Genomic DNA, 15,841 nt, shown 5'->3' on the forward strand with positions numbered 1-15,841 from the left:
TTTTTTACTTACTATCTTCAGAAAAGTACAGGTAAAAACTCATTTTAGCATATATCATCAAAAAGAAGCACTTTCTAAAGTGTTACTTCCATATCTGGATAATATTGACCTGGCTAAAACAAATTCCCTCCGTGGAAAATATTTAGAAAATATTAAAGTTCAACAAAAGGCTTTCACTGGTCCTTCCAATATAACAGTCATATTCCACACCCAAAATACTTCCAAATCCTCAAATGTGGAGATAATAAACTATAGCTGAGTTTTTCAAACTCTTTTTGTTCTTTCATCCAGCAATTATTCTTGGACTTCCTTCCCCAGTTATACATACAAATCACCCCTGAAAAAGCCACTCACCCCTTTAGATTCTTAAACCATCTATACCAAATAACTACGCTCTCACTTCTATGGATGAACTGAGTCTCCAGAGCATGGCTACCATGTCCCTTCAAGGCTGTCAGGGTGCTACCCCTGAGGGATTGGGGGGTGTCTCTTTAATTCTATAGCTCATGATTGCCCACCAAAGTGCTTTCCTTAATGATTATGGCCTGATTATCAATTAGTCAGACTTAATTTGCCTTTAGAAAGGGGCATTTGCTACTTCGGTATAATTGGTATAGTTAAGTACAAATAACACCTCTCTCAAAGTTCACAACACACTCTTTCAACAGGATACATAGAGTCTTGGGGAAACTGAGCTCAAACAACAGAGGGCATATGGCACAGAAGGAACTCATAGCTTCTGGAAATCCTTTCACTGGAGTCCTCAAGATGTTCCCCTTAGGTATGATGGGGCTTTTCTACTGGGTTCTTTGTAAAGCCTTGAATCTGTGCCCAGTCTATGGCTAGTCCCTAAACAGATCCTGGGGACCCTACTTCCAGTGGCCCTGGGCGATGCTGATAGGATGGTGATGGGAAGATTTAAAGTCCTCCAGACCAATCACAGTGATCACAGTGAGGGCGGAGATCAGTTCCAAAGGCTATGGCTCTGCTTCTCTCTCCCAAGCCCCAATCAGTTCCTTTGGAGGTGGAGGGACAGAGGAGGGGGTGTTTTAGCTGGCACATTCTCGTCTCTCCAGTCTCTTTTTAGATAGGCCCTACAGAGCATGATCAAGTTTCCTTAGCCAATCCAAACACTCTTCCTACGCAATATCACTCCATTTCAAGGACTTTCACTCAATCTAACGCCCAAGAATGAATGACTGATAATTGAAAGTCCTTATCTAGTTAAGGTATCAAGATGTAGCATTTTATTACTTAAAGTGGGGTAGGGTGACTCAATGTATTCAATCAGCCAGTTTCTACCTTTGCACTCTGTTTTCTCCAGTTCTAATATTATATTTGCCATACTCCGCAAAATGAACTGAATGTGTTTGGTGACATTCCTAGACTTCAATCCTCAATAGTGCTTTAGTGCCTTAGCGAGGTTCTACATGTCCTATCTGAATGCTTTCCTCAGTGCCTTATATGAGAGTCTTAAAAAAAAGCTTCTGTGCCAGTTCCTAATCAAATCTGATCATTAAGACTTTCCCATCCTTCCAGATAAATGATGATACAATTTAACAAACAAATATAATTTTACAAGGGTCTAATAGGTTAATACCTACCTTGTTGTTTGTAAAACAATAAAGAAAGGATAGGGAAAAGGACAAGGAGATCAAATTTCCCTTCTTAGAAAGAAGCCCAAGTTCCTTCCAGAATCTCCCGAGTGTGTGGGGTTCTTTACACAGGAATGAAGGGAACTAGGGTCAGCTGGAAGTTTACCCCCTCACCCTTCAGAAGTGGCTTGGTGCCTGTGTAGCAACATTTGTCCACTGGATGGGGATGGAGGGCTGGAATTCTCCCCTTCTCCTTTTCCTAGGGGCCCCTCTATTTGGGGCTCATTAAGATATCAAATGCTATACTAAAACTCTTACCTTCTCCCTTTCCCACTAAAAGGGTCCCTTCTCCTCTGGCCTCATACATAGGCTAGGTTTAATCAATGACCAATTTAAAAAGAAAAAGAATCACATTTCTTGTCTCAGAGGGAGATCCCAGAGCACATAGACCTCTCCCCACAGGGAGGAGGTTGACTAGAAGTCACCACCTTACCCTCAGATTGAGAAACCAAACCAATATGGCTTGGTGCTTACAAAATGGTTCTGAGTCCCAGGAGTACTTCACATCCTGCTCTGCACCTACACTCAGGACTAGGTTTACTGTTGTCAAATTCCTCTACATATTTGTAACAACATAGGACAACCCAAATTTTCTCCAAGGATCTTTGAAATATATAAGGGAATCCAAAATTTCTCCAAAATTCCCTAGTCTATAGGTGATCCTCCTATAGTTCCAGGAAAAGGTGCTGACTCCCTATACAAAAGAGTACCCCACATTTCCAAGTGGATTGCTGATAGTATAAGGACAACCCAAACAGAATTTCAAACTCACCCAATAATAAATGATCTCAGAAACTAAAGACAACAGAAACAGTTAAGTTCTTAAACAAGAGCATGGCACCCAAGAGATCAGGCACTTAGGGTCAATTACTCAAGATTTAAGACCGGTAGGCAAAACTGGCTCCTATGAACCTGGAGTCCTTAAGGATTTCACTAGGGCAAGTTTAAACTAGGAATGTTTAAAAATAATGAAAATATGAATATTTATCAGCACTTTAAGATTACAAATCCTATGCTTCTGATGCAATACTCATAGGGAGTTGAAGTAATGCAACCCATATCAGTACATAAGCATTCAAATAAGCAAAGGTTATTTCAAAAGAACTGACTTTTAAGGAAACAAATTGGGAAAACTGTAATTATAATCTAAAAAGAGAGGAAAAAATGTTAAATTTTCCTCAAATGAAACCCAAACTAGGGTACCCAATTAACAAAGTCCCAGGTAAAGAATCTCTTGAGGAGTACCCATAAATTCAGAGAGATCAATATTTATCCCTGAGAAGTCTTCCATATATAATGTTCACAGACTCTGAGGGTTGGGGGAGTTCCTCATGCCAATTCACACAAGGCTAGCTATAGACCAAGGGGCCCTTATACCAATTCCTATTCTCTCTGGCAAGTAGGGTTTTTAAAGTCAGACTAGTTATATTGTCTCCTGAAGCTTCTGGGGGTACCCCTGAGGGATTAGGGGTATCTTTCTGATGCTGTTGGCTTGAGACCTCATTCTGGCACATTTTCCCCAATATTATTAGTTGATTACAAATTAGTCAGACAATTAGCTTTTAGAAAGGAGCATTCACTATGCTGGTAAAATAATACAGCTATTGTAAAACATCCCCCCAAAAGTCTGTGACATAGTCTCTCACTACGGAATCTAGGGTTAAAGAGGCCTCAAGATTAGAAAATCCATATGACAAGGCAGGGGTGGGGTGGGGCAAGAAGAGTCATAGCTCCTCATTGCTGTTCTAGGTCTTTTCTCCCTTTGTGGGCTGCTCAAGAAGTTTTGATAGGCTCCTTATAGGGCTGTGAATCTGCTTTTCCAAATCATATCCAGGCTTTTCTTAGCTCCTGATGCAGACACTGCTTCAGCCCACTGTACTGCTAGGAGAAGTTGGGAGGCTACTAATGGGAGTTTGGGAAATCCACAATCTTCTGAGCCTCTGAAGTTTATGAGGTCCCCATCTAGGTGGGGGAGAGGAGACCCAGACTGAGACTGAGGCTTAGGTTTCTGCTAGTTCCCCATCCCCCAAATTAATTTCTTTTCATCAGTTTAGCTGGAATATACTCTTTTGCTTGCTTGCTTGAATCTCTTGGTCCCAACCTAGCTTCCTCATTTTATACAGGTTTCAAAAAGCGTTGCCAAGTACCCTCAGTCAATCACAAGTTTCTTCTCCTGCAATTCCATTTGATCAAAGATCTCATTTACTCTAAAGCCTGTGACTGATTGAGGCCTATTCTCACCAGGTTAAGGTATGAGGGTGGAATATTTTGTTACTAAGTTTAAGTGAGGCAGAAGTAATTTGATTGATTCGCTACCCCTGCAAACAAGTGCAAATGCCTGTTTTTCACCTTCTAATTTCCTAGAAAGGGGTTGGACATTAGTTTTATTTGTTCTCCTACTCTGGTAGGGTGGGAAAATAATGTCTAGCAACACACTAATTATCACAAAATTACGCAGCAATGGCATCTGGATGTTTTGTAGACTTTGTTGCAATGACTTGTGTATCTGCTCTTTGCACCTTCCCAGTCTCTCCAGAAAAGCAAACTGAATATTTGATGGACCTAAGCAGACTGGTCCGCTCCCCTCCAGAATTGGCTCGTCTGGACCTGTCTTGTAATTTTACTGTGCAGCAGACTCAACGTGGCCATCTTGAGGAGGGTACAGGGAGGGTACAGATTGACGCCTTAGCCAATGCCTTCTTTCACATCGTTACCTTCCTAGCTTTCTGCTTTACTGTTTGCAGGAATCTCTAAATCTGAGCCGCATATTTTCCACAGTATATGGAGCTTCATACTAACATCACTGTCAATATTGCAAAGGAGGGTTTCCCAGTCCCTCTAGAGCAAGTTCAATGCACCACAGAGTTCCTATCCAGGCATCCTGGAGAGCAAAGGCCTAGGAATATTCCTATCCTTTCCTCTTCCTCTTAGTCTTCTAAGATGTTCACAGCAGGAAATGTATTCTGCCCTCATTAACTTTTTCAGGCACTGAGGGCATTGGTGAGGCATTACTGCTCCAGAATACTCTGTGCTGCCCTAGGGATCCTTCTAGACAGGATTTAGCTCCTTACTTCTTAGAAATCTCAGTCTACAAGTCATCAGTCAGTTAGTTGCTTGCATTTTTTTTACCTTGAGTCTTTTCCAAGAACTTTCTGATTCTCCTCCATTATGGGGTATGATTTAGGACATGACAGTATCCCCTGATGATTCTCAAGCTGTTTTCCTTTGCGGCAGAGGAGAGTACCATGCATCCACCCACCCCTGCACCTTTGCTCCCAATGATGGAAAGCAGGGAAAGGATTGTTTGCAGAAATTGAAGGTAGGTGGGTGGTAGGCAGATACTTACCAATTTTTTTGCACTTTTCCTTTGGAATTTCCAAAAGTTGACACAAGTATTTGATTTCATAGTTATAATACATATTGGAGAAGGCCATTGCTAGGTCATAATTTGGTAGTAAATGGAATATAACATCCAAAGTTTGGTTAAGCTTTGGAAGAGATAGTTCTGTGATGAGAAAGAAAAAGATTAATCAATAATGTGTATTCCTCATCTCCTCCTAGCTAGTTTCCCCGTGCAATTTTCCTTTTTCTGTCCATGGTACTCTTACTTTCCCATGTTCCCCACCACTGCTCCAGAAGAAACTCTTTGAGTCATCTTTGATTCTCCATCCCCTTCCCTGTCATCTCCTTTTCTAATTATGTATCAGTTCCTTTTAATTTTTCATGAACAGTGCCCCTAATATCTTTGCCTCCCTTGGCACCTATACTACCCTTCCTCCATTGTCCCTGCCCCAAATCTTCCCTCATTGCCTCACATCTGAGACTCTCTCTCATACAATGCACCCTGAAGGTGTTTTTTTAGCTATACTTGTAACTTCATTGGTATTGGAAACTCTTGATGAGAGAGAGGTCTTTTTTTTTTTTGTCCTTCATTTTCTTTCTTTCTTTTTTTTTAATTTATTTATTTCACTTTTAACATTCATTTTCACAGAATTTTTGGGCTCTAAATTTTCTCCCCCCTTGTCCCCTCCCCCCACCCCAAAACACCGAACATTCCAATTGCCCCCTTCACCACTCTGCTCTCTCCTCCATCATTCATCTCTGCCCTTGTCTCCATCCTCTCCTCTGTCCTGTTGGGCCAAATAACTTTCTATACTCCTTTACCTGTATTTCTTATTTCCTAGCGGCAAGAACAGTACTTGACAGTTATTCCTAAAACTTAGAGTTCCAACTTCTTTTCCTCCCCCCCTCCCCACCCCCTCCCTTTGGAAGGCAAGCAATTCAATATAGGCCAAATCTGTGTAGTTTTGCAAATGACTTCCATAATAGACATGTTGTATAAGACTAACTATATTTCCCTCCATCCTATCCTGTCTCCAATTACTTCTATTCTCTCTTTTGATCCTGACCCTCCCCATGAGTGTCGACCTCAAATTGTACCCTCCTCCCCATGCCCTCCCTTCCATCGTCCCCCCCACCCTGTTTATCCCCTTGTCCCCCACCTTCCTGTATTGTAAGATAGGCTTTCATACCAAAATGAGTGTGCATTTTATTCCTTCCTTTAGTGGAATGTGATGAGAGTAAACTTCATGTTTTTGAGAGAGGTCTTAAAGAGAAAGTAGGAGGTGAAATAAGTGGATAGACCACTGTTTCTGGAATCAGGAAGTGTGTTCAGTAATTTTCAGTCATGTCCATCTCTTTATGACCCCATTTGGGGTTTTCTTGGCAAAGATGCTTGAAGAAGTTTGCTATGTCCTTCTCCAGCTCATTTAACAAATGAGGAAATTGAGGCAAACAGGTTTAAGTGACTTGCCTAAGGTCATAGAGCTAGTAGTAAGTGTCTAAAGCCAGATTTGAACTTACGAAGATGAATCTTCCTGACTTCAGCCCTGACACTCTATCCCCTTTACCACATTGCTGCCAGAAGTCAGGAAGACCTAAGTTCAAATTTGGCCTTACTAGCTGTGTGACCTTGGGCGAGCAACTTAACTCTGCCTGCTTCAGTTTCCTCAATTGTAAAACTACCTCTCAGGTTTGTCATGAAGATCAAATGAGATAATATTTGTTAAGCACTTAGCACATTGTCTGACACATAGTAGGCACTTAATGAATGCTTATCTCCTTGGTACTTAATTAATGTTTGTCTTCTTCCTTCCTTAAAGGGTTGCCTGGCACACCAGAGATTAAGTGACTTGCCCAGAGTTACACAAATAGTATGTGTCAGAAGATCTGAACTTAGTTCTTCCTGACCCTGAGGCTGACTCTTTACATTACACCACACTGCCAATTAATCTCTAGGATTAAAACATTACTTCCATCACATCATTCTCTTGCATTAAAACCTTTAATGGATTTCCATATTTTAAAAGGAAAAGCCTTAACTTCTTACCCTAATCTCCAAAGACCTCCAACCTTGTCTCCCATCATTCCCTTACACAAACCATTTTGCTATGTCCTTGGGAGAGTATAGGAATGTGCACACTCACTCACAAACACTAAAATTTAATCAATCTCATTCCATCATATGTCCCATACCTCACTTCTCCTCTCTCCACTCTGAAGGGATTACAGAGAATCAGAACTGTCAATCACATCTATACAATCTGTACAATGCTAATATATGCCATGGGAATCAAGCTTCAGTTGCTTGTCTTGATCCAAATTCAACTTATACCCTACTCTGGGGGTTCCAATACCATGAAGAACCATACTAGCCTATCTTTTTCTCCCTTTTTCCATGTTCCCGAGCTATCTAGGCATCTGTATCTGGAGTCAAAAGCCTCTTAAAGTTATTCAGGGATCATCTTGTGGTCATAGTTTCACCTTCTTGTCCAAGAAGATTTAATTATCCAAATCTAGAACTTGCAACCCTCCAGGTTCTCCACCGATCACACTCTCCCTCTTTGACACAAACCCTGTAGGTACCATACTGGCAAAAATGCTAATAACATGGTGAAGATACTTTCACATACCCACAATGCTAGGATCTGTTATTTAAATTTCATGGTAGCATCACACTGACAAACAGATCCATGAAGACACAATGATGACATCCTTGCAACACTTTTGTATCAATCACATCAACAACTTGCTCACACTAACCACAACCCATATCTTAGGTCTCTTTTCAAGTCATCCCTACATATGACAGTAGCCACAGCCTGACTACACAAAGAATGTAAATTACACTGAGCAGATGTACACAGCAAAAGAAGCTCCAACTGCCCCATGGGAGAATTTGCACATGACCGTGGGCCATTCCTGGCACTGTCTTCTTTGTTCTGTTTCTATATGATACCTGGCCTGGGGCTGGTGTGGGGATACACCATATTACTTTGTCTTGCTGCCACCCAGCATGACAGCCTCTTGTGAGTAATCTCCTCCCAACCCAGTAGCCATAATAAACCCAAACTATTAATAACCAAGCTAGTATGGACCCCTCTTTCTTGGGTAATTCAGTATTCCCTTGGAGGGAAGGCCACTCTACAATCGGCATGCTTAAGGCAGAGCAAATCTGCCTCCTTACACCCTTTTCCTGGGTAAGCAAAGTATCTTGATGCTACTTGGAAATATTTGCCTTCTCCTTCCTGCCTGTCAAAATTCTATTCATTTTGTGAGTCCCAGAACAAATCTCACCTTACTCCTAAGTACCCAAGGTAGCTAAAGTCTTCTCTTTTCTCTGGGCTCCTTCAGTGTTAACTGTCTGTACCAGAAATCAGCAATTATTTTTTCCTATGTACATGTCTTTGAGTATTATTGCCTGAGCTGAAGACTCTAATACATGGGAGTATGGGAGGTATGGGAGGTGGTATGGGAGGTGAGGATCCTTTAATACTTACTCAGTGAACATTTCCTAAGGGCTTCCTATGTTTATGGCACTGTACTAGATGCTGGGGTTGAGTGGGATTAAAAGAGAAATAAAACATGATCTTTGCCCCTAGTTGAGCAGGAGGTCAAGGGATAGGAAGAGTCTGGGGTGACTAAGTTTTTTAGCCTGGGTAACTGGGAATATGGTAATAACAGAAATAAGGAAGCCCAAAAGAAGGCAGGCTTAGAGGGAAGATGATGCTTGGATACTCTATTATTTTACACTAGTCTCTCTAGAGGTTTCTTATTATATCCAAATGACTTTTAGCCTCTCTGGCAGTTCTCCATTATTACATATATGTATAAGTATTTGGTACCTAGGAGTCATCTGGGATTTCTTACTATCTTTCATACACTATGCCTCCCTTCCCCCACCCCCATCCAAGTTGTTGTCAAGACCTGTCGACTTCACCTCTGTACCATCTCTTAAACACGCCCCCTCCTCTCCTCCAACACTGCCACCACTCTGGTGCAGGCCCTCATCACTTGATACCTAGACCATTATAATAGACTGCTAGTGGGTCTGCCTGCTCCAATCCATGCCCTATCAACCACTAAAGTGATTTTCCTAAAGTGCACATCTGATCCCCCTACTCAATAAACTCCATCACCTCGCCAGGATCAAACACAAAATGATCCGCTTGCCATTCAAAGCCCTTCATAATCCAGCCTCCTCCTAGCTTTCTAGTCTTCTACTTACTCCCCAACAAATACTCTTCAATCCAGTGACACTGGCCTCCTGGCTGTTCCACAAACAAGAGACTCCATCTTTTGGCTCTGGTTATACTCTACGCTTGGAACATACTCTCTCCTCATCTCTGCCTCCTGAATTCTCTGGCTTCCTTTAAGTCCCAATTAAAATATCACTTCCTACTGGAATCTTTTCCCAACCCCTCTTAATTCTACTTCCTTCCCTTTGTTAAATTTCCTATTTATCTTGTACATAGCCTATTTGTAAGTAATTGTTTGTACATTGTCTCCCCCATCAGATCTCAAATTCTTTGAGGATAGAGATCGGCTTTTGTCCCCCCGCACCCTTTTCTTTTGCATTTGCAGTTGTGATTACAGTGCCTGACACATAGTAGGCACTTAATAAATACTGATTGATTGGTAGGTGGTTTGGGAGATTTAAACAGGCAAATGGCCGTTTATGTTGAGTGTCAAAGACAAATTAATCAAATTAGTCAATCATCTTCATGTAGGATGGAAGTTCTTGTTCAATTCTTAGAGAGATCCCTATCCTTGAGTACATTCCTACTTGTTCACTTACTGGTTCTAACCACTCCATAAATAGGCTTCTCCTCCCCTCACTCTGATTCACCAGAATGGCTCAGTCTATGTTGGTGGAATGAGGTCCTGAGGATCAATGTCCTTACCAGTTTGCTCTATGACGTTGATAAAGATGAATGGAACAATGCCTGTAATGACGTTCAGAATGATGAGTTTAGTGCATCCAGAAGCAGAACTGGAAAAGAAGAAGCTCAACAGGTACATGCATGGGATGGCAGACCAGCCATGTAGCATTAGCATCAGTATGGTAGCTTCAGGGTGACCTTTATGGATGTAAGCTTTTTCATCCCTGACTTTCAATAAGAACTTGGGTATGAACACAGTTTCAAAGGGAGAGAAGGAAAGGAAGAAAAAAATTAGTAAAGTATTAAGAAATCAATTCTGAACACTAGAGGGGAATGAACTAGTCCCTACTCTAAAAACAAAATTTGCAACTCCTTAGAAATCAGTTTGATTCCGCTCTTTGTGAACATCTTGGCACTTTATAATGAAGGTGAGAGATAACCTCATTTCCTTAGCAGTCAAGAAATCCCCAGTGGGCAACATTCTCTTACTGTCTTTGCTTTTTTTTTTCTAGTTGGAATAGTTTCCTCTTCTAATTGGTAATCTAAGAGAGTTACAGAGGGGATGCTTTGATCAGTGCAGATATGCCCAGTTATATCAAGTCTCCAAATATTTGGGGCAAGATTTTAGGGGCCAAATATATAGGGAACTCAGTCTAAAGAGGGCCATCAATGTTTCTCTAAGTCCCAGGGAAATTAACATTCTTCAGTTGAGGGCAGGTGATCTAGAAACGTCTAAATTGTGTTTCCCAACTGGCAGGAGCCAAAGCAGTCAATTTGATTTTCCTGGTTAGATTCAGGTACTGGGCAGTGTTGTCCAGAGGGAAAGTTTCTGTGATATGCAGTAGAATGGACCTCAATATATACACTATCCATCACTTACCAGTAGTAGCAAACTGTTAAAAAAGATGAGAATTAAATCCCACAACAGGAAAGAGAGCCAGTAATGAGCTGGAGAGATTCCACTGATAAACTGGATATGCTTTGACCTTAAGACTCGATCACTGATTGCCAGAATGGCAAATGAACTGACTATGAATGACATTCCAAAAATCACAGAAATGGAAAGAAAATGTCCCTTAGGGCCCCTATGAGAGACAGGACATGAGAAAAAAAAAGAGATCAGTAAAAGATCAGTCATTGTCAGTGACTACCTTCAAGAGTCAATATTTCCAGGTACTGGATTTTGTTTGTGTGGGAGCCCCTGTATGCTCTCTGTGATTTAGTAGGTAAGTCGTAGGGAGTTGCTAAAGGTTCAGACAGTTGAAGTCCATGGTCATGAGTCCCATTTCATCCCATCTTCTCCAGCAGACTGCCCCCTTTATCATCTCCCCTCTTACTTATTTCCAACCTCTCCCCATCTAATGGTTGCTTCTTGGTCTACAAACATGTCCATGTCACCTCCATCCTCAAAATCCCTCACTTTATCCATCCATCCTCACTATCATCCCAAATGACTTGTTTCTAAACTTCTTGAAAAGTAGATAACTGATGCCTCCACTTCCTTTCCTCTCATTCTCATCTTAATCCTCTAGTCTAGAGTCTGACATCATAATTTAAGTGCTCCTCAAAATTGCCAAACTTTGAAAGAGAAAATTTCTCTTAATTGGCAACCCTGCTGGCTTTTTCTTCAGTCCTAATCCTTCTCGACCTTTCTGAAGCCTTTCGTAAGGGAAGGGTGAAGGGAATAAACATCTACTGTGTGACAGGCACTGTGCTACATATTTTACAAATATTATCTCATTTGATTCTTACCACCCTTCGAGGTAGGTGCTGTTATGATACTCATTTTACAATTGAGGAAATTGAGGCAAGGAGAAGTTAAATGACTTGCCCAGGGTCAAACACCTAGTAATTATTTGAGACCAGATTTGAATTCAGGTCAACCATCCTCTTCTCCTTGGTATTCTTTTCTATTTAGATTTTCATGCCACCAGGTCTTTCTTTGCTTTCCTAGCTGTCTGTTCTTTCTAAGTTTCCTTGGCTGAATTTTCATCCAAGTCACTCTCATTAACTGTGAGCATCCCCCCAGGACTCTGTCCTGGGACTTCTTCCCCTATATTATTTCACTTGATTGCATGTTGCTACATAAATTATATTCACTTGATGATCTCATCAGCTCCCATGGATTCAATTATCTTTATGCTGATGACTCTTGATCCAACCATAACCTCTTTCTTAAGCTCCAGATTTGCATCTCCAGCTACTAATTTGCATCTCAAATTGGATGTCCTGTAGATACCTTAAATTCAATATACCCAAAACTAGGTGTTGCAATAGATAGTATGCTGGACCCAGAATCAGGAAGATCCGAGTCTAAATCCAGTTTCAGATTCTAATTGGGCAACTCACTTAGCTTCTGTCTCAATTTTTTCCTCTGTGAAGTGGGGATAATAATAGCACCTAACTCAAAGGTTGGGATAGATAAAATGAGAAATATTTGGAAAGTACTTTGCAAACCCACAGCATTATATATAATAGCTAACTATAGATCAAGATATTTATGTTATTCCCCCTTCCAAGTCCTTCCTAATTTTCCTATTACTGTTGAGGGTACCACCATTGTCCTAGTTACCCAGGCTTACAACCTAGGTGTCATCCTCTACCTCTAAGTCTCTCTTATTCTCATTATCCAATCTGCTGCCAAGTTCTGTCTATTTTACTTTTGTAACACTCCTTTTTGCCCCCTCACCCCACTTCCTCTCCTTGGACACCACAGTCACCCTGGTGCAGGATCTCATCACCTCACATCTGAATTATACTGCAGTAGCCTTCTGGTTGGGCTCCCTGTCACAAGTCTCTTCCCATTTCAGTCCATCCTTTTCTTCAGCTGTCAAAATTTTTTTAAATTTTTATTTATTTTATTTTAAATTTATGGAATAAAACAATAATCTCCATAACATAGTATAAGAAAAAAGATGATTGCACATGAATTTGCAAATCTATTATAAACAACCTGCTATTCCTTTTAAATATATAATAAAATTATCATGTAAATTTCTTTTTCCTTTTTTCTTCCCTCTCTCCCAAAGATGGCTACTATTAGATACAAATATGTATATATGCATGATTGCATTTATGTATGTGTGTACACATGCATGTGTGTATGTACATGTTTATATATATATGTAATCATTCTATACATACTTCTATTTATCTGGATGCAGACAGAATCTTACTTCATATGCCCTTTGTAGTTAATTTGAGTTCGTAATAGTCAAAGTGACTTATTTACTCAAAATTGTTCTTAAAACAATACTGCTCTTACTGTATCTTTGCAAGTCTGATCATATCAACACCCTACTCAATAAACTCTAATGGCTCCATATCACCTCCAGAATCAAATATAGAATCTTCTTTTTGGCATCCAAAGCCCTTCATAATCTGCTCCCCCACCTTTCCAGTTTTAAAATTTTTTTACAATTGATTCCTGTCCATGTACTCTGTGATCCAGTAACCCTCGTCTCCGTGCTGTTCCTCATGCACCATCTCTCAGCTCTGGGCATTTCCCCTTGCTGTCTCCCATGCCTGGAATATTTTCTCTCCTCATCAGTGCCTCTTAGTTTCCCTGACTTCTTTCATATTCCAGCTAAAATCTCAACTTCTGCAGGAAGTCCTTCCCAATTCCCTTTAATTCCTGTGCCTTCCCTCTATTGATTGTCTCCAATTTATTCTGTCTATAGCTTGTCTATCCATAGCTGTTTGCATGTTGTCTTCTCCATTAGACTGTGAGCATCTTGGGAGCAGAGACTATCTTTTGCCATTCTTTGTATCACCAGTGCTTAGCATAGTGGCTAGAACACAGTAGGCACTTGATAAATGCTTGTTGACTGACATAAGCTAGTAAGTAGTAGAGGCAAGATTTGAACCCAAGTCTTCCTAATTCCAATTCCATCACTATCCACTAATTCAGGTTGCCTTCAAGATCATAACATCTAAACTGAATAAACAGGTAGAGGACTGCTACATACATATATTGTTTTAATTTCATAAGAATGGAAGTTACACATACTGAAAGAGCCTTTCATAAGCTGCAAAAACATCTGGATTGTCAGGTTTGTTGGTGACTGTGATGGAAGCCATGGAGCCACAAAACAACTTGTAGAGAATATTTTCCACCATTGACAAGGCCATGGGAGCAGCATGATAAGCCTGGTTATTGAATAGAGCAGTGACAACTGTTTGATCCCCTTGGTCTTGAAAGGACATTGCCATAAGAAAAGTTTCATCGAAAGTATCAGATTCCTCTTCTGCCTTCAACATCAGGAAATCTTCGACAGGCTCTAGGAATGAGAAGCAACATTAGAATGTCAGTCAGTGGGTACTGACTGAACTCTTTCTATATGCCTAGCATGAAACCAAACCTCATGACATGAGGACAACAGAAAGAAAATTAAAAACACAAGTCATAGAACCGCAAATTGTCAGACAGGGAATATATTTTAGTCCAAAACCTTTATATGACATTGAGTCTCAGAAAAAGAGAATATAAACTCTCCAAGATTACGAAACTACTATCTGTTTAGTCTTCAGACATTATCTGGGGACGTAAACCACAGAATGTTAGGAGAGATGTAATTAGGAATAATGACATTCAGTGAAAATATGGGAGAGGGGGAAGGTGGAGAGAACTTGGGCCAAAAAGATGTACTCTGGACACAGGACTCTGTGAAAGCAGAGATGTTGCCCCCTGTCAGGGAACATTGAGACCCCAGGCCTCATCTCTGTGAGTGGGAGAAATGTAAAAGGCATCTTTTATGAAAGAAATGACTTAGAAATCAAGGATGGGTACAATCATGCTAGGAGAGGGAAAGATTCATTCCTGAGGGAGTTTGGTCTACAGATCTATGGCAGCTGATGACTGACCCTCTAATTCCCAAATGTAGAAAACAGTTGAGGGATGGAGGTAGTATTAGGTATGAGAAGAGAGGGGATACCATAGCCACTGAACCATGAGTCTGTTGGCCCTGGAGCTACACAAGGCAATGGGCAAACAACAAGGTACAGAAGTATCAGGAGGAAGATTATTGTAAGGGGGAAGGATGGCCCCCAAATAGTGGCACTAAATGGTAGGGCCCCAGTCACTTTGCCCTACTTATGATTATGAATGCAAGACTTGGAAGGAGCCCTAGAGATGACCTAACCTAATACTATCATATTGCAAAATGAGTAAACTGAAGTCTAGTCAGGAAAAGTGTCTCCTCAAGGTCATATGGCAAATTAGATGCAGAGTCAGAATAATATTTTCCTGATTCCCAGTCTAGTGTTCTTTCCATCATGCTCTGGGACTTCAAATCACAAACAATAATACAAAAAGCATGTGAATTAGCATAGTATGTGGATCAATAACCTAGAGTATCTATTAGGAACCAATGGCATGATAACCTACAGACATAGGAAAGAATTTTGGATAGCACAATTTCTGTCACTCAAATCTTAAGACAGATTTACAAACTAGAGGAAGTCTGCATTTAAGTCTAATTACTTATTTTTGGTTGTACAGCCTTTTTTCTCTATTTCCCATATGTTACTTATTTTGATAAAGAAAAGAAAAACATTTTAAGAATAACAGCTTATTCCCTCTATGTACCTTTCTGATTTCTTCTTTCAACTTAATCTCTATTTGTGTACTTGTAAAGTTTTGCTCTGTATATGTGTGTGTGTATGTGTTTTAAATACCAGTTCTTCATATCTTTCCCAAGTTAGACGTCCAGGCTACTCATGGATGTGATTCTACTACTGACTAATCAGTGCAGGAACTCTGACTTATTGTGTTTCCAACCTGAGCCATTTCATTCCTCCTTAGGCAACTGATCCTCTCTTTCTCCTGCTGTACCCTGGCCTCCCATATCCTGGGGGTTTACCATATTCATGATGAACTTAGTGTGGACACCCAATAAGCATAACCCATTCTAGTTCAGAACCCTTGAGCTAAAGAGATCCACTATCCTCAGCCTCCCTGGTTGT

At 40.6% G+C, this 15,841-nt stretch overlaps 1 protein-coding gene across 7 annotated transcripts in view; it reads right to left on the reverse strand.

The window, feature by feature from the left end:
• LOC140497984 (phospholipid-transporting ATPase ABCA3-like) overlaps positions 1–15,841 on the reverse strand; it is a 296,904-nt gene that overhangs the window by 24,618 nt on the left and 256,445 nt on the right. For all 7 annotated transcript variants that reach the window (XM_072599356.1, XM_072599345.1, XM_072599336.1 and 4 more), the window contains 4 exons: positions 13,887–14,157; positions 10,758–10,962; positions 9,899–10,118; positions 5,002–5,160 (listed from right to left, as the gene is read on the reverse strand). In XM_072599356.1, the coding sequence (XP_072455457.1) occupies positions 5,002–5,160; positions 9,899–10,118; positions 10,758–10,962; positions 13,887–14,157 (855 nt within the window). The remainder of the gene's footprint in view (positions 1–5,001; positions 5,161–9,898; positions 10,119–10,757; positions 10,963–13,886; positions 14,158–15,841) is intronic.

The sequence above is a fragment of the Notamacropus eugenii genome, chromosome 1 (assembly GCF_028372415.1).
Source record: "Notamacropus eugenii isolate mMacEug1 chromosome 1, mMacEug1.pri_v2, whole genome shotgun sequence".
NCBI classification, from domain to species: Eukaryota; Metazoa; Chordata; class Mammalia; order Diprotodontia; family Macropodidae; genus Notamacropus; species Notamacropus eugenii.